Source organism: Ruditapes philippinarum, unplaced genomic scaffold (genome assembly GCF_026571515.1).
Source record: "Ruditapes philippinarum isolate M1 unplaced genomic scaffold, ASM2657151v2 ctg591_1_1_1_1, whole genome shotgun sequence".
Taxonomy (NCBI): Eukaryota; Metazoa; Mollusca; class Bivalvia; order Venerida; family Veneridae; genus Ruditapes; species Ruditapes philippinarum.
The window spans coordinates 13,187-38,048 of record NW_026859721.1 but is presented as its reverse complement, the minus strand read 5'-3'; the positions used below and the strand labels follow the sequence as shown (position 1 = coordinate 38,048).

At 31.5% G+C, this 24,862-nt stretch overlaps 1 protein-coding gene across 1 annotated transcript in view; it reads right to left on the bottom strand.

Moving 5' to 3' along the window:
* LOC132757618 (sushi, von Willebrand factor type A, EGF and pentraxin domain-containing protein 1-like) overlaps positions 1–20,005 on the bottom strand; it is a 46,081-nt gene extending 26,076 nt beyond the window's left edge. The window contains exons 1-21 of the mRNA XM_060748939.1: positions 19,925–20,005; positions 18,105–18,288; positions 17,095–17,230; positions 16,542–16,672; positions 16,188–16,364; positions 15,101–15,286; positions 14,540–14,800; positions 13,980–14,198; positions 12,757–12,954; positions 11,639–12,145; positions 11,176–11,337; positions 10,475–10,841; positions 10,126–10,310; positions 9,335–9,499; positions 8,632–8,859; positions 8,239–8,409; positions 7,348–7,419; positions 6,489–6,683; positions 5,320–5,586; positions 4,912–5,106; positions 4,463–4,618 (exon numbers count right to left, since the gene is read on the bottom strand). Of these exons, the coding sequence (XP_060604922.1) occupies positions 4,463–4,618; positions 4,912–5,106; positions 5,320–5,586; positions 6,489–6,683; positions 7,348–7,419; positions 8,239–8,409; positions 8,632–8,859; positions 9,335–9,499; positions 10,126–10,310; positions 10,475–10,841; positions 11,176–11,337; positions 11,639–12,145; positions 12,757–12,954; positions 13,980–14,198; positions 14,540–14,800; positions 15,101–15,286; positions 16,188–16,364; positions 16,542–16,672; positions 17,095–17,230; positions 18,105–18,288; positions 19,925–20,005 (4,243 nt within the window). The remainder of the gene's footprint in view (positions 1–4,462; positions 4,619–4,911; positions 5,107–5,319; positions 5,587–6,488; positions 6,684–7,347; positions 7,420–8,238; positions 8,410–8,631; positions 8,860–9,334; positions 9,500–10,125; positions 10,311–10,474; positions 10,842–11,175; positions 11,338–11,638; positions 12,146–12,756; positions 12,955–13,979; positions 14,199–14,539; positions 14,801–15,100; positions 15,287–16,187; positions 16,365–16,541; positions 16,673–17,094; positions 17,231–18,104; positions 18,289–19,924) is intronic.
* Positions 20,006–24,862: the final 4,857 nt, after the last annotated feature.

Here is a 24,862-nt window from a genome sequence, read left to right as displayed (position 1 = left end):
TTTTTTTTTGTCGGATACATAACTAATCTTTAATGTTTTATTTATGCACTTTTCATACCAATGGTCAGCGCATGAGATTGGTGCAGTGTCAAGAGGTAATCTTTCTGACTTTTACAGGGTATCTCATAACCTTCATTTAGACTGTAACTGAAATACTGTATGTAACTCAATTCAATTCTGTTAAAAGGTATTTCTATTACTAATACTCCATCATTTCCAGCAGTCTTGCGGGGGTATTAATCACATTATAAAAGTTCTGGTTTTGTATTAGGCTGTTTTCAAACTATAATTATTTCCTGTTTCTTTGATATAAGTATTCATTTTGTTTAATCTAAGTAAACTTATGAACTGATTTCAATATTAAATTTGTATGCGAAAGAAGTTGTTTTAAGTTAACACTTGTTTATTTTTTACTTAAAGACTTATAATGTCAATATATTCAGGTTAAAACCATTATTTTGTTAAACAGATTTATATTCTATAAGCGAGAAATGCTTTTCCTTTAAAAACATATTTTTTTGAAAGTTGTCAGTCTTAACCTTAGAGAATAACAACATGGACATGTTTAGATAACAATTTCGTGTTAGTACCTATATTCATGTTTGTACCACAGTGAGTTTCAGGTTGTTTGGTAAGCTTATGGAAAACCTATAAAAGGGAAGGAATTAGATATGATTTATGTATTTTCTTTACTAACTACTTTCATGTTGTGTTGAATTTTATACCTCATAGACAATTATACTTATTATACATGTTATAACATATTATAAGACATATTCCTGTAAAATCTGCCATGTTTGGAAGTTACTTGTGCACGGGCATCTCGAACACTTTTGGAACAAGGCATGTAACTAGGTTGCCCCTGTGTAAGATTATGCTATCAGATCATAATAGCTTGTGTTTTCTTTCTTTGTATTACTTAATTGTCCTTTGATTGACCCTCAATAAGTAAATGTTCTGGTCAAAGGCACTAAACTCAAAATGAGGATCGCAGAATTTACAATCCACTACGCAACTTCAAAGTTAAATCTGATCTATCTGATAGCATTTGGTTTTGTTTCTTTTTTCAAAATTGAATTATGGCATGATTAAGTTTTGTAAGATATAAATTGCTCCATTATGCTTTTACATCCTTTATTTAACTCATATACCCATTTTTGTTCGGTGGAACAGCTTACCACATTACGTTTCGTACTACATCCATTTCTTTTTAACCAAGGGAAGGGGGCGGTGGCCTCTGGTTAATGTGTTGCCCCTCAACCTAAGGGACTTGGGGTTTCGATCTACTTCGAGCCATCTCCATTTTTTCATTGAACATTTACTGGTTGGTTCAAGGTTTTGATTACAAACACCTTGCACTTGTTCCGAAACGATCTAAAAGATTTATGAAATATTTGATACTTGAAGAGTTTATTCGGAACATATGGAGAGATTAGTTCTGGCTTCATCATAAGTTCCGTAGTTCCCTTGTATCGTTCTAGAAGCTCTGTACATCCATGGAATGCGGATGTAGGCTTTTAAGTATGTTTACCAATCTGTGATTCTTTATGATGTGGGTCCTAGTAGCGATATTGCAAAGCTCAACTCTTTGTCTACATTTTCCATATGTGTCCGCCAAACAATCCGGAACAGTACATTAATCGGTTTGCCATTTCGGCTACCTCGAATTTCTCTTTTACGTATGATGGTAATTCCATTCGCTATTCTTTTTTTTAATGTAGTCGGCTGAATCAAGTGCATTAGAAGGAATTTCGCATAATGTAGATTTATTTCATACTCTTAATTGTTTTTAAATCTTTTAGAAAGGAAATCACCAATTTGAATTCCTTGGCGCCTATGTTCCCCGCCTCTATTCGTTGTTTGAACGCTTTTTCTGTATACAACTTCTAGTCCGATGATACTATCTGATATCATTGACGGAAAAAACGGTGAGCAAGACAGAGTGAATTTTCCGCTTCCTTATCACAACGTAAAATCGGGGAACAACCCGACGCGTCCTCAGCGCTTCAGATATACTAGCGATGACGTGCAGGTGTTTGTTACTTTGTGGACACTTCTAGCCACGAAGTATACTGGTTCTACTGTAACCATCAATAGCAACCGTGCTTTACAAAAGCCATATGTTTCAGTTTATCGTAACCGTCTACGTGCCATACATAATTTGGCCCTTTATTTCTGTACTTGCGTCTTTTAATTCTGTGGGTTTCCGAAATTAATTCCGTCAAGGATCATAGTTTTCATAAATGAAGAACTTTATTTCTAGGAACTTCTTAATTTATGTTCATTGTCAAGCGTTTCCACATCGAACGATAACCTCATTGCACTGACCACTTGTCTCAATTTCCTTGGAAATATAATCAGAACAATGTGATCTGGTGTGTATCCAGTTCGAGTCGTAGTGTTACATTTAAGTTACTCTATTAAGCTGTCGCACGATATTTTACATGTAATATTTAACAACAACAAGAATAATTCACGAATATGAAAACGCCACAGTAAAATAGTGTATCACTAATTCAAGTCGTGTACTTCCTGCTGTCGATTGTTGTCTGGTATGTTGAAGTGTCACTCTAATACAGAGTTAACCTGTTGGTATCCAAGCACAAAACCAAAAGCTATGGAACGCCAACTATTCACATGTGATATCTGGAAACAGAAGTACGTATACATATAAGCTCTTATTCATACTTATAGATGTCAGACAAAATATATAATTTAAAAACAATGCTGTATAAAATGTCAATTGCAATAATTATTCAAACATCATTTCTCAGTGTGTAGGTTTCTTTTCTTTTTTTTTTTTCTTTTTTTGAATCATATAAATGTTGCTAGGAGAAAAAAAAATAACAAAGACGGGTTTGATATGGCTTGAAAATTTTCTACACAATCACGGAAAAGCATAGCTCGCAACAAACGTCGGTCTGTTGATATATACTCGGGCGGCGTTGATAAGTAGATTTGACTGCTTAATCAAATTGCACCGTGATACAGTACTGAAAATGAAAATTAAAAAGAAGTTTAAAAGGGAGATAACTCATAGAGTCACCAAAGAGATAGAGGTGTTCAAGTTGTTAGGCAATGCCCTTACAGTTTTGGAAGAACTGAATAACAGTGCATGAGAAGTTGCATGTTGTACAGTTATCCTATATATAAAGTTTGAGTCATAACAAATCTAATTTATGTAATCTTTAACATTTACTTATACCAAGCAGTCTTCTTTGATTACTTTTTGTCTGCTACTGACTCTGGCATTTGATAGATTCATCTTCGGCACATTTGCTTTGTACTTGTCTTGATTATATATTAAATTTTGTATTTTCCTTTGTAAAGAGAGTGTCACGGTTGTTAGAGATGAATGTCCATATGTTACATCATGGATCTTCCTAGTTATCTAGTCATGTTGTTCTGGGTCTATTTTCTTTTAGTGGCCTGCTATGTTTGAACTAGTGTAATTAGGTTTGACTTATCGCTTGTTATATCTTTACTGAGGAGAACTATTTTATTTCTCTACAGAATAGTTTCCACATGTTTTAAATGTTGCGTTGTGCAAATATTGAATACTTAACTTTACGTTATCGTTGTTGTGCCCTGTGACCTATTTTTTCATCTGAGCTGGCCAATATATTCGAAACTAACCTTGTATGGGAGACATATTATTCAGTTGGAGTATACAGTTGTCATACTTTTTATTTAAACTTACAAATCTTGTCTTCTGTTTCCACTATCAGATTTACCTCACGTCATGAAGGGTGATGTGATGAAAATTGCCTTTTGCCGCTTTTTTGTAATGTCTAATAATAGACAAAGGTTCATACTAAGGTGCATTGTCTAAGACAAAGTCTAGACATGGCACTTATGGGCTTCCGTACAAATTCAACCTAACAACAATTAACTTAATTTTATTTAGACATAACTTGCATGCGGGCCTCAGTTTTTATAAAACTTCCTAGACAAACAATCTCACATATGCCCACTTTGATAAATATATTTATATGTTTCTCGCTAGAGATTGTTGATTTTTATTTATCTAAGAGTTCAAGGCGCTTGTTTATGTCTTTTACAGGTAATTATTGTAAATCATTATCGTGTATCTTTCTATTGGCCATTTATGTATTTCGGCACTGTGAGTACGCACTTTGAGAACTATGTTTCTTTGGTTTACACCAGAAATTAACTTAAATCTTAATTATCAAGGTTTTTGTTTATCTCCTTTTATATGCAAAAACAGCCATTGCATACTTTGAAAAGACCATACGACATACGTGTTAAACTGAAATGCATTGTTTAGTGCAATATGATACGTAGCTTACAACAAGGTATGCACTTTAAATTCACATTATCTACCTCAGCAACTTATTGAACAAAAATCAGCTGAATATGCTAACATACAAGATTTATCATCACATGATAAATCGTTTAACAAAACCAGATTAGACCATGTGAATGTACTGGAATATATTACCTGAGCATTCGGATATGTTTGTGGCACCGTAAGCAGAAGTTGTATATCCGGCTGGACAAGGCAAACACTGATTTTGTCCTTGCAGTGGCTGATAAGTTCCGGTCTCACAACTATCACAGTCAGGAAAGTTCAATTTTGTACCTGCTGCACATTTAGCTGAACATGTAATATAAGAACAATATCTAAAATAAAACAAATGAAGCACCAAAATACCATTTACTAGTAAAAGTTGTCATGTGAAGATCTGTATAATTGAAAAGTAAAATATATCTTTATGAAATATGTTACAAGTCAAAGCACTTGTATATCCATAATATTAATATATTGAAATCGACTTATTTTATGACCAACTAGTATGTATTTCTTATTTGTTTTACTTTATACCATATGAACGTTGAAATAAGTTATTTAGTATTGATTTTCCTTGAATAATCAAAATAAAATATAACCACATAAGTCTCCAGCCCCTGCGTTGCCGTCCGCACATGTTATAGTTCTGGAGAAAGAAATGGAATCATTGTCGGACGTATAGTCCACACCATCAACAGTAACATCGAATATTGATGATGAATTTGCGATTATATACTCATATATGTCATTTATTGTTTGTCGAGTCTGTAGAAGTTCTGTCATTGCCGGAGTTTCTTGTTTGTAATAAATGAAAAAATACATACATGTATCTATAAGAGTAATTCCATTTCATACCGTTATGTTTACTCTACTACTGAAGGTTAAATTTCTAAATACATAGTGTGTGTTTTTTTTCCAAAAGATATGTGACAACAATGTATGATAATACAAGTAAATAACGGAAACCTTTTAAAATAACTTTATAAATCAGATAAATATTCACTAACCTGCTCCGTCAGTTAGATAATTAGCAAGCTCTATATCTCCATTCTCAGCTATCTCTTTTGAAAACTGTAGTGTTAGAGAACTAGACAAAGATGATCTTTTTGACAAACTACCCTTTTCAGCTGTGGCTGCAATTTTACATGATCCACATATCTTGTCAGTCGCTCTCTGTTCTACAGCGGAAGTGACATAATCTGCTTTGGTGTCGGGAATAGTGCGTGTGTATCTTGCATTTACTCGTAATCCAAGATTATCTGGACTTACGGGCTCTGAAAATAATAAATCAAAATCTGTTTTTAAATGGACTACCAATGACTGCACAGAAATTTTTTGATTACTTTCATTACCTAACATTAGCATTGCTACAGCAATTAAATCACACTAAATATACGATGTATATAATTATTATAACCGTTGAATCAACTTGTTGATAAATTAAAAAGATATATCTTTTGTTTCCAAAATATGTAACTGAATTGCCTAATTCATTCAGACAAATATCTTTTCTTTATGCACAATGTAATGTCACACATTATATGAATCTATATCAATTCATGTCCAAATATACTAAAATAATTTACCGTAGATGTACTTTATACTTTCTGTTGCAAAAAGCTTAAGCACAAACAGGAGTTTGAGTGGTATAGGCGATTTTATATATATGTTTAACTGGGGGTTTTCTACTTATTTTTTCTGACAAAATCTAATCGACTTTGAAATCACAACAAAGGCATGATAATAAAATTGATACCAGTTACATTTTCTATTATCTATATCTAAGGATCCGTTATCTTGTAGCTAATGTTGATGACTTTAAATTCATATGACAGTTTGTGCTATTGTCTCTACTTTCACCAGGATCTGATATTTAATAACTTTAATGTGAGAAATATTTCCAGTTAAGTACCTTCGATAGTTCTGCTTAAGTGACGACTCTTGTTTAACATGATACATTGATTACAAGGATGTCTTCCTACACTTGTAAACTTTGACAGTCGCTATATATCATATATTGTTTCTTTGTGAGAAACCGAGAACAATATTTTAATATCAAGTCGTTTATATGTACCTTGTATGCATCAAGTACCTTTCCTGCCAAGATAATGACAACGGACCCCAAAACCATTTTTTTGGTGGAGATACCGGTATGCAAATAAATAAAACTTCATACCGACACATGATGGCAGTTTATCGGTTGGCTTCCAAATATAGCCAGTTGAAGGACCACATCTGTATTTTTCGAATGGCTTTTGTCCATTTGTTAAAACCGATCCACGTATACATGTCATGTTACACTCTTTATGTTCAGCTAATTTATCATTGCATGTAATAACTGTTCCAAACTGTCTAGCGAGTTCTGGACATGCTGGTAAAACATACAATAATTGAAATTCACTTCTACTATTCAGAAAACAGTTCAACTTTTAAAGAAAAGAAAGTGGCAATATTTCGTAAACGTACTGACCATTCATACAGTACTGCAATTTTGCATAGACAACGACGGGAATTTTTAACCTGGCGAGTTTTCGTCAACTTTGCATTATTTAAGAAAAAAATGATTTATAATGAAATCTCTTGTCGGCCTTTTTTAAATTCATTTGCCCCTCAGTTTTAACTGTTTGCCTATGTAAATGCGGTGCGGTTTTTAACATGATCTTTATGAAATACAATCTGTGAATAGTGGTACTTATCATTCTTCTAAATATAGACATTAGTAAACCATCCATCCGCTTAGTTCAATAGATGGATCATCGGATTTGTAATACAGGGATCGCTGGGTCGATCCTCAATCCTCAAGCAAAGCGAAACTTTTCTGTAGCAATTGATCTTAGTCATGGTCTAATAGTCTAATTGTCATTTGTCACTCAACGCTTATTCAGAAAAACATGTGGGATTACTAGTTGATCACTTACATAATAACTGACTATTACTTATTAGTTATCCAGGAAACGAATCCTTCTTGGAAAGACCAATCGCCGAGATATGACCAAACAGATGTTAAAGTTGATGATAAAACCAGATAAACAAACAAACAAACTGTTCAGCTAATTTATCATTGCATGTTATAACTGTTCCAAACTGTCTAGCGAGTTCTGGACATGCTGGTAAAACATACAATAATTGAAATTCACTTCTACTATTCAGAAAACAGTTCAACTTTTAAAGAAAAGAAAGTGGCAATATTTCGTAAACGTACTGACCATTCATACAGTACTGCAATTTTGCATAGACAACGACGGGAATTTTTAACCTGGCGAGTTTTCGTCAACTTTGCATTATTTAAGAAAAAAATGATTTATAATGAAATCTCTTGTCGGCCTTTTTTTAATTCATTTGCCCCTCAGTTTTAACTGTTTGCCTATGTAAATGCGGTGCGGTTTTTAACATGATCTTTATGAAATACAATCTGTGAATAGTGGTACTTATCATTCTTCTAAATATAGACATTAGTAAACCATCCATCCGCTTAGTTCAATAGATGGATCATCGGATTTGTAATACAGGGATCGCTGGGTCGACCCTCAATCCTCAAGCAAAGCGAAACTTTTCTGTAGCAATTGATCTTAGTCATGGTCTAATAGTCTAATTGTCATTTGTCACTCAACGCTTATTCAGAAAAACATGTGGGATTACTAGTTGATCACTTACATAATAACTGACTATTACTTATTAGTTATCCAGGAAACGAATCCTTCTTGGAAAGACCAATCGCCGAGATATGACCAAACAGATGTTAAAGTTGATGATAAAACCAGATAAACAAACAAACAAAACCTGTTCAAATCAGATTTATAATTATGCATTATTAAAGGTATATGAAAAATACTGAAAACTGTACCATTTGATACAGTTAAGTGTCTTCAGTATAACTTAATATGCCATCATTCTAATATTTGAAATTCTGAAAGAAAAATTCCTACATGGACAGATGGCATCGCTACAGGAATCGATTTCAGTGTCACTTCCGTCACAATTATCTCCCTTGAAACTCGGCAAGGGATTGTTACATGTTCTTCTTCTTGTTCTTGATCCTCCATCACATGAGACTGAACAAACACTCCATTTCTCCCATTCTGACCATCCACCGTTAACTTTAAATGAAAGTGTGAGAATTTGTAATAATTAAAACTGGCTATATATGAATTTAGATAAAAACGAACTTGAACAACATATACGAAATATGATTACATATCCATCCTAACAACATAAATGAGGGTACACTTGGCTAAATAGACAAGTAATATAATGAGACAATAACTATGTACTTTTCATCTAAGTAAACAATACATTTTGAATTAGATTTTGAATTGTACCTGGTGGATGACTACAGAAAGGACCGGTATATCCGTCGGTACAACTGCATTTATATGTCCCATTCAAAGAAATACAGTCACCATTCAAACATTTGTTATCACGACAAGAATCTGGCGAAATGTTACATAGGGTGCCGGTCATACCATTTTTGCAGACGCAATCAAAACCATTGACTTTGTTGATACATGTGTGAATACCACACACCCCTGTTTCACACTCATTTATAGCTGCAATGATTTAGAATATTTTTAGCGCAAACTTATAAAACGACCATATGTAATGCTTATGATAAAGGATTTAATTGTATATTTGTTATATAAACAAAAGATTTGTAAACGTTATATTTGATTATATTTTCATCGGAGTGTCGGGGTTTATGTCAGTTAAATTATTTTTATTAATCAATATCATCACATCCCTTTTCGATTGGTCGTCTGTTTATATTCGTGTGGTATTTGTTGAGTTTTGTGTCTTACAAAATTGTGCTTACTATATTTAAAATATAGAAATTTAAGTGTATTTGTCATATGCATTAGGTGCTACTAGTATATCGGGCATTTGTTATTTTGAAAACATTTAGTATATATATCTACGTAAAAAATATAAATTGTATCCGAAATTAAATTATCAGGATTACTTATAGGTAAAATAGATATATCAAGTGAACAATTATTTACTAACAAACAAGCCATATTTACTTACGGTCACACGTCGATGGTATTGAACTTCCTTGAATGCGATTTTCAAACAAATCTTGCATTGAAAATATTGCATCATCTGACGTCGTTGCACATGAATTTAGTAACGGCGTGACGTCATTCAAATCTTTTTCACTTGCAACAAGTGAAAAACCGGACATAAATATACCTAGTTATGAAAAAAGTAGTCAAATCATTAATAAGCTTTCTTCAACCAAAGATTGAAAAATAAATGATAGCATGGAACACTGTATTATGTGCATACTTATAGGTAGTTATATGTCTGCATCGATTTTCTATGATGAGTTAATAATATATACATATTAATAACATATAAATATATAAGTTCCTCGATCCACGAGAAGTTTTAAAATACAGCTGCCACACTATGTATATATAGTATATATATTATATATATATATTGATGAACTGGTTCAATGAGTTTTAATTTCAACGTATGCATGAATTTGCAATACATCAATAATACATTTGCTAATGGCTATACATTCAATAATCAAGTATATTTTAGTTGACTGTTAAAAATGCACGGCTAACATTTCTGGAAAGTACATAACAATTGTTCATGTAATTTATTATTATGTTATTATGAAATATTTACTTTCCATGCTACTTACAAAAACTGTTCAGCAAGTTTTGGTGTAGCATAATTAAAAACAATGTCTTTATTTAAAGACTTTACAGCCATTTCTTTCAATTACAAACAGTTATTGAGAAACTATTTCAAACGAAACAATGTAACTTATTTTTAAGCAGAAATGAAAAAATCAATTTAACCTTCAGATTGGTTTTCTATTACAATGCTTCCTTCAGAAATTGAATTTGTACTAATGTTTGTCGTTGCTGTTTCACTAAATGACAGATTTCCACCGATATAGAATTTTATACTGTCTGATGACATGTTTACTGTACACGAAATGTGGTTCCATTGTTTTGTCAATGCATCGCCATAGGTATACGAACTACAATGGAATATATTTTTGATTTAATTTCGATACATGACTTAGATCTAATGAATCAATTCAAGTAAGTGACATTAAATATATAGATAATAAACTGGTTAATAAGAATACAAGACGTTGTTTTTCGTAGTATTCATCGAGTTAAAGATTTGCAGAAATTTTACCTTGACCCAAATTCCACATTTACATGGTCTGTAAATGTAAGACTTAGAATATCATCGTATCTGTCCCTAATTTTTAGTGAAATACGTTTGTTATTGACAGTCAGTGGTCGGATCCAGGTCGTCAAAGTAATGCTTGTTGAATCTCTGGCGTCAAAAGAACCTAGATGAATTTCCTTCTCGAGTTTGCTCAGGAAATAATCAAAAGCATGACATTGTGACTTTGAAGTGCTGTTTGTTTTGCTTGTTGCTTGACCAGTCTCACATGGCTCACAGGTTGTCTGGCCTTGAAGAGGTTGGTATGTGCCAACAGGGCAAGCATAACATGGACTCATGGTTGTTGTTGATACATAGCCAGGTTTGCAAAGTTCTTGAAAATGAAAAGACATTATATTAAGATATCATATTCATATAGATGCACGTTATTGTTGGTTCGTCATACAAGATAAAACCGAAAATTTATTGTGGGAAGGGTCAATTCTCTGATTTATTTTTACTATACCATCCATGTAATTACAGTAACTTTATTCGTTACTTTTTGTCGTTTGTTTGCATGTGATAATGTATCTATTTTTGTATAGACAGAAAAAGGAATAAAATATTATTAAACTAAATAACACTATCCGAAAATTAAAAGAACTGCTTTAAGTGAGGCAGTCGTATTTTAAAACTTCTCGAGGAACATATATATTACTGTTACTTACTTAAGCAGGCCGCAGCATCTTTAGACCCTTTTTTCAATGTGCTGAAACCCGAAGGACATGCTTTACAAGATGTGGCCGCTTCATGATCCATGTATTCACCGACCTCGCAAAACTCACACATATTTGTTGAAGAATTCAGGTATGTTCCTTTTGGACATGGCTCTATCAATACAAAAATCTCGTAATTGTAGTAAGAAATAAAAAAAATACGTTTGGTTTATCGGTGTCGCACCTCAAGTGTAATAAGATTCTGCATAATCTAAACATGCATATTAAATACAACGCAGAACCAAATCGTAGATTTTTAAATCAAATTTTTGTTTATGCATCATTTATTTATTAATAATATCAGAATGTTCAAAACTAAATGAATGGATGACTCTGAAAAGTCGTACATGCCAAATTACTAGTATGCCTTTATAAATCTTTTAACGCTATTGCAATAAAAACGTTAATTTCTTGCTGCATTTCAAGCTTGTGGACTCAAATAAAAATCCTGAATCTGTGCATACGAAATTTGGGGGTGATTCTGTCTGAAAAGTGGAGTTTGCTCTTGAAAAGTTTTCAATATCAAACTGTCCACCGTCGACATATGTTTCCATTAAAGCTGTGATACTATTGAATTTGTCTAAAATATCCAAATAAGCTTCATTGTCTTCTTTACCACTTGTATAAAAGGCAATTGAAATTTCAAAATTCACAATAAAGACATTTTCAGCATCCCTTTTCTGAATCTCGTGGACTTTGACTCTACGCCGCCTTCTGCTTTTTGCTCCGCATTCAACATTTACGTTTCCAATTTTACAAGTGTCAGATTCTAAGTCGGCGCAAATTGATTTGTCGACATCAGCTTTCACAAACCTCAAGTATTCTATAACTGTGTTTTTGATTACATCTTTGGTAGATTCGTCACTGCAGTTACCGATATATCTAAGTTTTGCTGGAAGTCTCAGCACAGGGATTACAGGTACTAAATGGATTTAAAACGCATTATTTTATCATAATAAAACTATAACAAAATGACGTCTCATACACATTAATCTAAACGCTTCGTTTTGTTCTTTTCTTAAGTGTCTTTATTCGTATTGTACATTGACAGTCATGCGAAAGCAAAAGACAACGAAATAAAAACATCAACAATGATTATTTGTATGACATTATTTAAGTTTGAAAGCTAAATTCGCTGCATTAATTTTCATACAATATGACAAAGAATAAGATATTTTTCATAACGTATACAAAATAACAGTACTATTCTTTACATGACACCATGTAATGTAACTATAATGAATTTCTTTATATAACACACAAATACATGTTTCATAAGACAAAACGGTGTAAAAAAAAGAACGCGTGAAGTCAAAACAAATTTCTTTGTATTTATTTCATTCATGTGATAACAAAATCAAACATTCGTTGACATATAATATGAAAATTATTAAACTCGTCGACAAAATGACACAAATTCCGCCGATTCTTTTAAAGATTTTTAAATTATATGGCAACTAATGTAAAATCATTTTCTTCTGTAATTAAAATAGACAGTCATGAATGAGTGAAACAAACAAATAATCGACTTACTTATACAGTCAGGAAATTCTGACAAAGGATACCACTCTCCACTATCCTGACAACTTAGTCTTCCTTGAAACTGTGAACTTATTCCAGTTGGAATATCGTATCCATCTTCGCAAAACATTATATGGATAGGCACAGCAGCCACGGAATCTGTAACCATTGCCCCATTATCTGGAGGTTCTAATGGGGGACATGTTACCACTGTGAAATATTTAACAATAAATGTAATCTGTATGTCCGATATTTTTTTTTTGAAAGAGTCATACAGATTCTTACAACATACTTTTGTTGACAATATGATTACAGCGTTTGTAAACTTTGTACATCATTTGACATACCATGCATGATTAAGATTTTAGCTTACTCTATATCGTTGGACAAATGCACATACCAATGACTACCTGTATTGCAATTAAATAACGTACTTATGTCTGACAAGTCATTTATGTTTAACAAGACAATTAAATTTCTAATGAATCATTTAAACTAGTTTTTTTTTCTATCTTGCATAACGCTTATGTTGTCCATGGATATATCTGAGTCGTCATGAAAATAAAATATAAAAATACATCATGCTCAGATGTGTCAAGTAATGTTGATCATTAAAGTTGAACAGTCAATAATACCTGTAAAAGTTCTTGTTATAATCAAGTTTTTTATGAGTTATACCGGTCAATAAAAGTAAGTTACTACTGCCATCTTGTTAAGATCATGCAATATTAAATATTAAGAATAGGATAACAAAATATGTAGCCTTGATCATGCCTTATTATTACAAATAATAGACGTTTTAACCAGACAAAAGTTGTACATTTGTTACATGACGTCCGATTAACAAAAATTGGAAAGTTTACTTGAAAATTATCCTTTAAAAAGTCAGTTGAAGCAAACGACTATTGTACTCGTAACTTATAGAAAATTGATCTTTATTTTCTTTGTTAATAAACAAATTTAAAATCAAAACCTGTTCTTCTACAACAAAAATGCTTTCAAATGCATAATTTTAGGATCAAAGAATAATGCATTTATACGTGCATGTTGTAAAAATACTTCGAGATACGATAGACTATTAAATGATTTCATATTGTCAATTGTTACGATAATAGTCTCATAAATTTGAAAGTGATATTAAATCTGTTCTGGTAAAATTGTGTTACAAAGTATTTCTTCATTATTATTTTTAAATTTGATATCTGTAATTAATAAAACGATGTGATAAAATACACCTTCACAAAATGGCTGCTCTTCAGAGTCCCAGTTCCATATGCCTTTGTCAGATGTTCCGTTTCTTTCACAAGTCATCTTGTCTGAACCATTCAATGGAAGTTGGAGGTCACATGCAAGATTACAAACTACTCCATCGTAGTACAAAGAATCGCTGCAATTAGCTTGTATAAACCGGGAATTACTCAGTTCATCTTTGGGGCCATGCGGACATGAAATTACTGTGAAACAAAATATATATATCCTAAGGATCTTACCTATGATAAATATTCATAACATTTTCATTTTATTTCCGAACAATGTTTTCAGTAAACGTAAAATGATATCTATAGAAATAGTATAGCTAAGAAATTTAGTTTTGTGGTATAAAATCTCAATACTTTTAGGAAAGCAATTGAATAATATAAGTTTACATCGATTGAAATAATTTAAAATACCGAATTTACGACATGATACGTAATTCCATCATTTATTTCACTAAAACCGTTATTGAAATATTTAAACAGCTGCAATGTTTTTTTATCCATCTTCACTCCAAAACAACTAACTGAACTAAACAAACCTTTGACTGTTAAAACCACATCACATTTCGACACAAACACGTTCGTATTTCCTTCCATATCAACTGCTTCGTAAGATATTATGTAGTCATTTTCTGATAGAATGTCCCCTTGAGAAATGTTGGTCAATTTTCTGATGACTGGATTCTTATCTACATTGTCGGTAGCCGAAGGCTCAATCCAGTGAACAGATGTAGAGAAACCACCTCGGTCAGCGTAAACAATTTGGGGCGACACGCAACTAATAACTGGTGGCTCATTGTCTTATAAAGATAAATGCATAGAGGGACAGCCGGTAAAAGAATGAGGGACAGCAATTTAATCAAAAAATGATAGAGAGAGAATATAATAAGCTTTTTAATGAATAAAAGATAACAAATATACTTATATTTTATGTATGAAATGATTCCTTACTTAAAATGGGCATCTTTTGAGAAGCATAAATTGAATGGAAAGGCAACATATGCTTAAATTGTATTTTTCATTTGTGTATCTAAAGACGTTTAAGTAGTGGAATAAGCAAACAATTATCGTTTATCAAGAATTTAAACACTTATACATACCTTTACATAAGACGGTAGAATTAGCGACTGACCATGTTCTATCTGCCTGACACTCCATTCTTGAAGGACCAATAAGCCCATATCCGCTGTCACATATAAATGAACATTCGCTTTCGAATGTATACGCTTCGCTTTCACATTCAACTTTACCATTTTCTATGTTAAATGGTGGAACGCAGACAATCTCTAAATATATTAACATAACCTTACAGTTTACTCATAGATTATTCTAGAACTATCACATGTAAGTGTAGAATGATATATTTAATATTTCATTTAACATTTGATATATCTTTAAAATGTTTAATTGCTTTTTTTCTTCTTAAGCCACATGCTTTAAGATGAGCTAAAATCTTTCAAGAAAATCAACCCTACTAAGATTTTAAAACAAACAAAAATATTCGCAATCCAAGTAATTATTTACATGATATATATATAATTAATGACTGACTTTACAGTATATATTGCAATATTTCTATTGCTTGACTAACGCAGTACGGGCTTTTTTGCAAAATTCCGTCCTATTTGTATTCTTTTGGTAATTTTCATAGATTTTTAGTGACGTTTGCAATGCGTTCGTTACTTTTTTGTTCACTTGACCATATTTTACTTTGTAATACATTTTCAAATTTTTCATGAGAAATAGCATTAATCTGGGGGCATTGCTGCTTAACATGTAAAAAAAGACAATATTTGAAACAGATTTCAGGGAAATGTTTTTTATGTAATGATTTTTTGATAAAGCTGTTTCATAACAATTATAAATGATATTTAAACACAAATGAAATCGAAATGTCAAGCTAACGTTTTAGGTGACAAAAGCAACCATTTGCAGTTCGTTTTTTAGTTATAAACCACAAATTAAAAGGTTCTAACAGTGACTTAAAGCTGAAAGATTTTAGAAATAACTGGGAAGAAAATTTAACGAATTGCATCAAAATTTACAGAACCTAATTTTACCCATATATTTTTGAATTTGATTATAATAAAAATGCTCGGCGAGTTATGCTCATGGACTGGTCGTTAATGTGATTCTTGAATTAATAGTTAAATAGACTTTCTCATTCAATATGTTTTAGATACATACTTTGGCATACAGGCTGGTTGTCCCAATATCCGTCTTCTTGACAAGTTGATGTATCACTATCATTTACTATTTCGTATCCTTCAAAGCACATCGCCTTACACTCGGAACCTAGGATGTTGTTATGGGAACAGTGTTGTATTCCGTACATTGGCGGGTAGAGTGTTTCACATGATAAATCTTAAAGATAATGAATTTTAAACAAAGACATTAGTAGAAAGAAAAGCTAAGAAAGAAAAGTTTTGAAACAGTTTTGATAAATCATTTTAAGGAGCATTATCAGAAAGCTTTAGAAATTCTACTTCGCTCGTTTGTTGAACTTAGAAAAATTTAAAAGGCGTTAGAAAGTGAACTTACATTTTACTGTAAACCAGAATGTGCACACATCTTTAGCACCAGTGACATCTTTAGCGACATAACTTACGTCATACCTTATCCCCTGGGGAATCCCTTGAAATACCATTCCATTTTGGTAATTTGAGGTTTCACTGAGTGTAAAATGATACTAACATCAATTAAATTTTAAATTATAAATGAAAAGCTTGATAAAAGGTCTGTAAATGGTTTTTAATGAATAATTTCCAAATATATAAACGTCATTCATAAATAATTATTTGTTGTCTGATTCAAGAATGACATGACTTTTCCTTTCCTTTCACGTATATACAAGTTTTCTCAGATATAAATCAAAACTAAGCATTAAAAAAGGTTTTTTTATCTTGACCTTTGAACTTTGAAAAGACTATTGTTTTAAAATAAGAGAATAATTAATTTGAACTAGGACTTCAAAAAAGTGTAATGGAAAGCAATAATATTGATTGTGAGACAGAAAGACAAAATTCGAAATTAATCTGCAAACTTATCATTCTCAAATTATTTGATGAGTTTAAAAAAAAAATCTTTCATGTACCTGACCACTTTCTTGTCATCCTTGGCAATGGGTTTTCTCCATGTCACCTTAACAGACGTTTTCAGACGAGGAGCAGTATAATTCAGCCCACTCTGCGGGCAGAATGTGTACTTTGGAGGCTTGTTTGGTTCAGCAGCTGCAATTTTATGTTAATCTTGTTAATTATTTTCAACTCTCGCCTATTTTTTAATTTTCCATCGTAGCTTAATTTTAGCGTTTGACTTAAAACTTCTAAGTGTGAAGCAACTGTTGGCAATGAATGTGTCTTTGCAAATATTTGTTTAAGAAATTTATAATTAGGCATGTAAAGATTACATAACAGTCCTTATATTTGATGGAAATACAGGAATTTTCTCCTTATTTTTTAATCCTTCAAACATTTTGTATAGCTTTTTCAATATTGTTATTTATAAGAGCCCCCATAAACGAGTGGTAAGAGCACTGACTGCAAACTACTTGACCACACGGCTGCGGATTAGGAATCCCACAAGGGGCTTTTGATTCTTTCCCGATAGTAAGTTATCTTAAAAAATTAACGAAACGTCCGTAGATCTACTCATGTGCCCATTCGTGACTTAAATAATGCACGGAGTGGCACCTGTGATCTTTTTCCACCACTAAAGCTGGAAAATCGCCATAACCGTTTCAAATTTGTACAACCCCTACTAATAAAAATAAAATAAAATGCCATTTTATATTTTTAAACATTAATTAATCGAAGTCAGACTTACTTTTATAACATTTTCCGGATGCGGCGCAATATATCGCTCTTATTAATCTATAAAGTAAGTAAAAGATAATTCTCTTTTCCCTTCCATGAGGATCTGCAATTACAAAAGAATCACAAAGTAAAAATATGACAAAAAATAAAAGCAAAAAGATAATTATCAACAATAGGCAACATTGAGTAAGACAGATTTGCAACATTCAAACAGGGACATCCAGAAGATTCTAAAATCGTTACAGTGCATTTTATCATACAAATTTCAGCGCATTGTAAAACATTTTACCTGTTCCCGGTGCCAATTCCCAAACTTGATTGACGCATTTATATTCATAAAAATTTTCTCCGTCGCTGACTGTACAAATTTGCGATCCGTCTATATCTTTGTCACATTTCTCAACAATCAGGTCATACTCAACTTGTAAAGTTTGGATGTCACAAGTATTACTTGTCGCGTCATGTGTTGTAACCTGCAACAATATTTCACATGGTACCATCTAAATCTCAAGAGAAGCATCATACTAATTCAAGTTAATAACCAACATGGTGAAAGACAAATGACGACATCCCAGCTCTACTGGTGAAGGAATACCTCAAGTGCAACTCGGTGCATTATTTCAGGCACGACCAGATACCTCAGTAGCCGTAACCAATATTGGTGCTTCCTCGCAAAAAATAACCCAGCATACCTAGCTACATTATAAACCAAGATGGCTAGAGTCAAGTGATTTTATGTGCGCAAACAAGTATTATTGAGCCATGAAGTTAAATAAGTAGAACATTTAACATTTAATGTTTGCACACGATTATAGCTTAGTCGTATATTGATTTGTATGTGTAAATGAAAACATGAGAAAAAAATAAATTAAGATTCTATCGTCTAAACAGATTTCTGTATCAATTAAGGTATATTTTATTAAAAATCTTTGAAACTGAATTTCTGATTCTGTCATGACATGCGAGAAAACAAAAATAATTCAGCTGAGAGTATTGGCATCTTCGATGAAAATAAAAACCAACAGAAAAAAATGTTTGAAATCACAGCTTTAGCACCTCAGGTGTGCGATTTAAGATGTTAATGTTGTGCGCAAATATATATAAGGTATGTGGTTTATTTTCTCGTGACTATCAAATATCATTTTCTAAAATAAAAATCATCGTTTAATAGCGTTCGTTAAATAAATGGTGCTGCAGTCGTGCGCGAACGTAAAGGTAGGGATGTTTATCTTCTGGTGATTTTGTTACATTTAATATAGCATTATCAAGTAGTTTTGTAGCATGTGCTTGTGATTGCTTTATATCACCTCATCAGAGTATACGTGCGAACGCCAGTGAGTAAGTAAGTATTAGAGTATATTATAAGAGCGTTAAGTACAAATCTCCACAATCCATTTCACTTGAAACCACTTGAATCTATTGCAAATGTTTCAGTTTTTATATTAAGTTCAATTTTTATCAAATAAGACATGTATTGATCATGTGCATCTCCTTGTAAAATATGTGCCAAAGGGTAAAAAGAGATACATTCAATAATCATACTGATTCATGTTGTCTGCTGATGCAGGTGTGGACATGGTTCTACAGGTGTCCAGCTAATTTCTAGCATATCTTTGTTCACTTAGATATAAGATGTATATGTTTTGTCACGTCTTAACACAAACTCAACATATATTAAAAACAGTACTTGTTGACAATAAATCATCTTATTTCTCGGTATTCTACATATTGTATTGAAAAGCAAAGAACTCTTTTGTATGTTGTTATTTGTAGAATAGCATTTGAGCCGCGTCACGACAAAGCCAACATGATGGGTTTGCGACAAGCATGGATCCAGACCAGCCAGCGTCGCATCCGCGCAGTCTGATCAGGATCCATGCTGTTCGCTGTCAATTTCTCCACTTGTAATAGAGTTGGTAAGCGAACAGCATGGATCCTGATCAGACTGCGCGGATGTGCAGGCTGGTCTGGATCCATGCTGGTCGCAAACGCACTATGTTGGTTTTGTCGTGACGTGGCTCATTTATCTTCATAAATGAGTTTCAACCAGTTTATACAATGTACTTATCAATTTATGAAAGAGTAAGATTACAGAAAATTTATATATACCTTTAATGCTGGGGTCTCTCCTTCTAAACAATTAACATTCAACAAGTTGAAGAATATAAGGAATACAGCTGTGGATCCCATAACTTATTACTGAATATTCCGTCCTGCAAAAGACCTTGATATTTATACCCTTTTTCAAAAAGGAAGTAACCTATTTATTTGTGTCATTGTCACGCTGCACAAGTTATAGTTTTTAATTGATTAAGTTTGGGACAGTTTGACATTGCAGAAGGAGATCTGATTTACATCAATCGCCATTTATGCTTTGTAGTTTTCTTAAAGGCACATTAAAGCTGCATGCCTCCAGATAAGTCAGAATGTTTAAAGAAAATTTAACTTGAGAAAAAATGTACTAAAGATTTTAAGAAAAGTAGAAAAGTTTCAAGTAAGAGATAACATTTTATGTATAATTAATGACTGATTTTGCAGAATTCATCATCATATTTCTACGGCATTACTTACGCAGTACGGGCTATTTTTTGTATTTCTGTCCTCTTTTTGTTAATTTAAGTAGATTATTAGAGCCGTTTGCAATGTGTAAATTAATATTTTTTCCACTTTTTATAATTTTCAAAATTTTAATAAAAAAATCCATGAATTTTGGAGGTATGCTCCTTTAATGCTGAGAAATAAAAATAAAATTTTCCTCCGCAAGAAAGACAACCAATGTTTTATTGTTTTAATTAAAGAATTAGAATCGTGTTAGGTATGAATAATGTGAAGAAAGTAGAGCTGAATGTGAAATAATATCTCATAATAGTAGATAAACTTAATCAAAGTGGCCTTCTATATAAAATACAATGTAGCACTTATTCCCCAACATCAAAATAAGTCAGGTGTCCAATAAAACGGGCAATATGTAACATTTCGCAAGCTGTAACAAAACAACAAAAATATATTCAACATTGAAAGAAATAAAATTAGTATTTGGGACTTAATGGGCCTTTAAAGTTGCAACTCTTTTTTTTTTTTTTAAAGCTCAATTAACCTGAAACTGGGTCAAAATATCAACTTTTTATCTATCTACACGTCAGAAGATGACAGAATTTGCTTGAATAACAGGCACTTAGGATTGAATTTAATACAAAATCATCTGCTTACAGGGATTTTCCCCAACATTTAACGGCTTTTATTTTTTTGGACTACATGCAATTCATTGGATAAAATTTATCACTGTGAACTAGTTTGTTCGTAGTGTTTATGAAATATTTCACACGTAAGCAATTTATACACAAATAAACGTACTTGTAAAGGAGCCAATATCTGATTTTTTTGTTCTGAATATCATTTAATGTTCTAATTTATTGCCCTTTGAATTTTTACAGTATAACTAAAGTTAAGAGATTCAATGACAAATCCATAGCTTCATTGCTAACCAAATTAAAATGCAAAGTTTGCATAATGATACATACTGTACAACCTAATAAAATGCATTACATATCTATTACAAATTTAGTCATTTGAAAATAAGTTTTATTTACAAATAAGTAACAATAAGTTTAAAACTTTTCCATTGAAATCAAAATGTTACATATCTTCATATTACTTTATTTAAACTAAGGAAACGAAAGGTCATATTCAGTTCCAACGTCAAAATTGATCAAAAATATTTTAATATTTTGAATAGGCATAGCTACATCGTTTGGTAATACAAAACCCTCAATATATAATTATCGATCTAATGAAAGTTAATAAACATTGTTATTCTACTGTGTATAGCCAGCGAAAGGTCTTGAGGGATCTCACTTTCTTCTCTGCTTTATTAAGCTAATATGATTCAAATAAAATTTAAAAAAAAAAATTCCTAATCAACTTTTATTGTAGTCGGGGAAAAAATAAGGAATACGATAAATAAAACAACGGTGACAAGGACTATAGTACTGAGACACTTACTAAATTGATGACCCACTGGCAACAAAAGCCATCTTTTATAACGTGACAATAACATATCAGTCAAATCAGATTAAAACAAAACAATATGATATAATGTTGATCCGTTGTGTAATTTGTCAAAACATTACGAAACAAAATCGTCTTTAGAAAGATATATTTTTCAACAGGCTTTAATGTCTCTTCCGTCATTAATTGTGACCAAAGTCAAGAAAATGTGCCAACATTTGCATGGGTATACTGTCCGTTTGATTAAAAATTTTCAACGTATAGCCTTATATCTGATAACATTTTAATTGACAATATAGTTTCAAGCTATACTGTGTAGTAATGTTTAATACCATAGCTTTGCGTAATTATTTATAGAGCTACAATGGTTATGAAATCTTTATTACGTATCTTTATTACGTATTTTGATATTTCCCATACAGCTGTATTATAAATTATTAATGAAGACTTAAAGCGATTGTGTTTTGTGATGTTTGAATGAATATTTCAGTCATTTCAAAAAAAAGGGAGACAAAGTAATCATTGTGAAGTTCTCATAAAGAAATTTGTAAATGTTTATGGGAGTTTTGCCTTATTTTGGGATGTCTTTAGTTTTTTGTTTTATTTATTTATTTATTTATTTATTTATTTATTTATTTATTTATTTATTTATTTATTTATTTATTTATTTAGTTTAGTTTATTTTTCTGTATGGTGGAGTACGACAGTTCTTCTATAACTTTATCTGTTGATTGGTTTTGTGATTACCGTTTAACTTGTAGGATTCTTGTTAATTTACCATAAATTGTTGATATAAGGCAACAAATGTTTAACCTGTTTGGACATATACAGAGGATAAAAGTAGCGAAATAATATAAATATACAGCTAATCATAAAAGATCAAAATTATTATATTATTTCTAATTTGATATTTTTGATCGCGTTAAACTGCTTGTTGCAAGTTGGTATTTATCCATTTGTTATTTTGTGAAGCATCAAATTTTTATATTATGAGACAAAACAATGTTTACTTTGTTCTCTTAAATTTATTTTTCCTTTGCCGTGGAATGTATTTCTATGCTCAAATACATTGCACATGAAAAAGTTCCTTATTCTTTCCAAAAAGGCTTGAAACTATACAGTACATAATTAAATAAAATATTCTACAATTTTCAGTTTTTACTATTCCATTTATGTATGAAAAAAAAATATGTCTCTTTTTATTGCTTTAGTTGTTTTCGTTGTCTTGTCTGTACCATTTTTTCTTGTCGATATACATTTACTTTGTGTCTATGCATGTATAATAGAAATAAAGATAGTAATTATGTCAAAACGTTGTTTTCTTTTTGTGAGGTTCTTTAGGCACATAATGCCTTAGAAATGAATATATTTTTCATTCCGTAGAAAGAGCAAAGATATGTTTAATAAAATTAATTATTATAATTAACTATTTGCTAAGCATAAATTGAAAACGTACGAACACAAAAAAATATTTATAGGTGTTTACATAGATAATACTCGTAGTTGTCCTGGATATACCAACCTGAAGCACTGGTTCGAAACTAAACTCAAAAATAGTATTATTGAGGCGTTTAAATTATTAAATGACATATAAAATTATACATTTATTTTACAAGTTTGCTTCTTTAAAAAGAAGCATGCGAGAGGTATTTTGCTGCTATTGAAGATTTATTTAATTCGAAAATATTTTGGGATATTATATGACATAAAAGACACAATGAATGGTATATAAATTACAATTATTTAACAATTAAAATTTATTATATATATTGTTATGAATTTTTGTTTTACACTTCATCTTTTTTAATGCTTTGAAAGATTATATGACGGAGAAATGGACTTTTTTCTTGGCGCATTAGGGATACTTTTTCTACAAAGGGAATTAAATTTAAAATATATATATATATATATTAAAAGTAGTATCAAAATAAAAGTTTCTTGTAAAGTTCAATAAGCAAATTTTCGATTTCTGTTTTGTTAAGTATAAGGAAACATTTCCTCTACATTTTCCAAAACGGGTATAAAGTATGTTAATCAAAATTTTAAGTCCCAGATTTACATAAAAAATGTTTATATCATTTGATTGGAATAAACAGTATATATAAAGCTGCATGCCTCCAACCACAATATTAGAAGAAAATCAAACTTGAGTAAAATTTGTGCCATTTGCGCCAAAAAATCTCCGTTGCGTTATTTAGTCATACCGGTTCAATACACGGTTCACTGGGTCATATAATAATAGTGCATGGTGATATTGTAGCTGTATAATGTTCACTGTTACTATTTATCGGAACATGAAATAGTAAAACGTTATTCAGAAAATAATACGGTCATCGATTTATAGAGTTTAAAAGATTAAACGGAATGCAACATCCACGTAGCGATTTTTCTATGTACCGATTTGTTCACTTCGATGTTAATTTTTCGTTTAAGTTAAGCCGTATTTTGAAACGGGGCATGCGCGAAACAATTTTTGTAGACTGCTACTAATGTTTTGACGCTTAAATTGAGATTCATTCGCTACAATCAGATACGCAAAAATGGATGCCGCCAGCAATCGGTCTGAACACTATGGAGAGGTCTAATGACCTCTCAAATAATGCATATATAATATCGAATTTTGATTATTGTTGTACTGTTTTGAGCAAAGGAAATTTAAGGTTTCATAGTTTAAATACAAATTAGAGCTGCAGGGATTATTTTATACCAAAAAAACCTTCTCGAATAAAGATATCAAGGAAAACTAACCTGGAGTGATGCCATTAAACAAGCGATATAATTTCCCAGTGGAACTCTTATTTATAAAGCTTGTAATAACCTAGCCTGAAAATTTGACTTTTTCCAGCAATGAAATTTACAATAAAGATCATATAATGATAAAGGTATTCCCAAACACCGCACAAATTATAACGTAGTAAAAACTTTCTGTTACAATGGTGCAATAATTTGGAATACGAAACTATTTAATACCAGTTGGAATTCTTTGACATATTTTAAGAATAAATTTAAAAAAAAAAAACATAACTTGGAGATCAAATA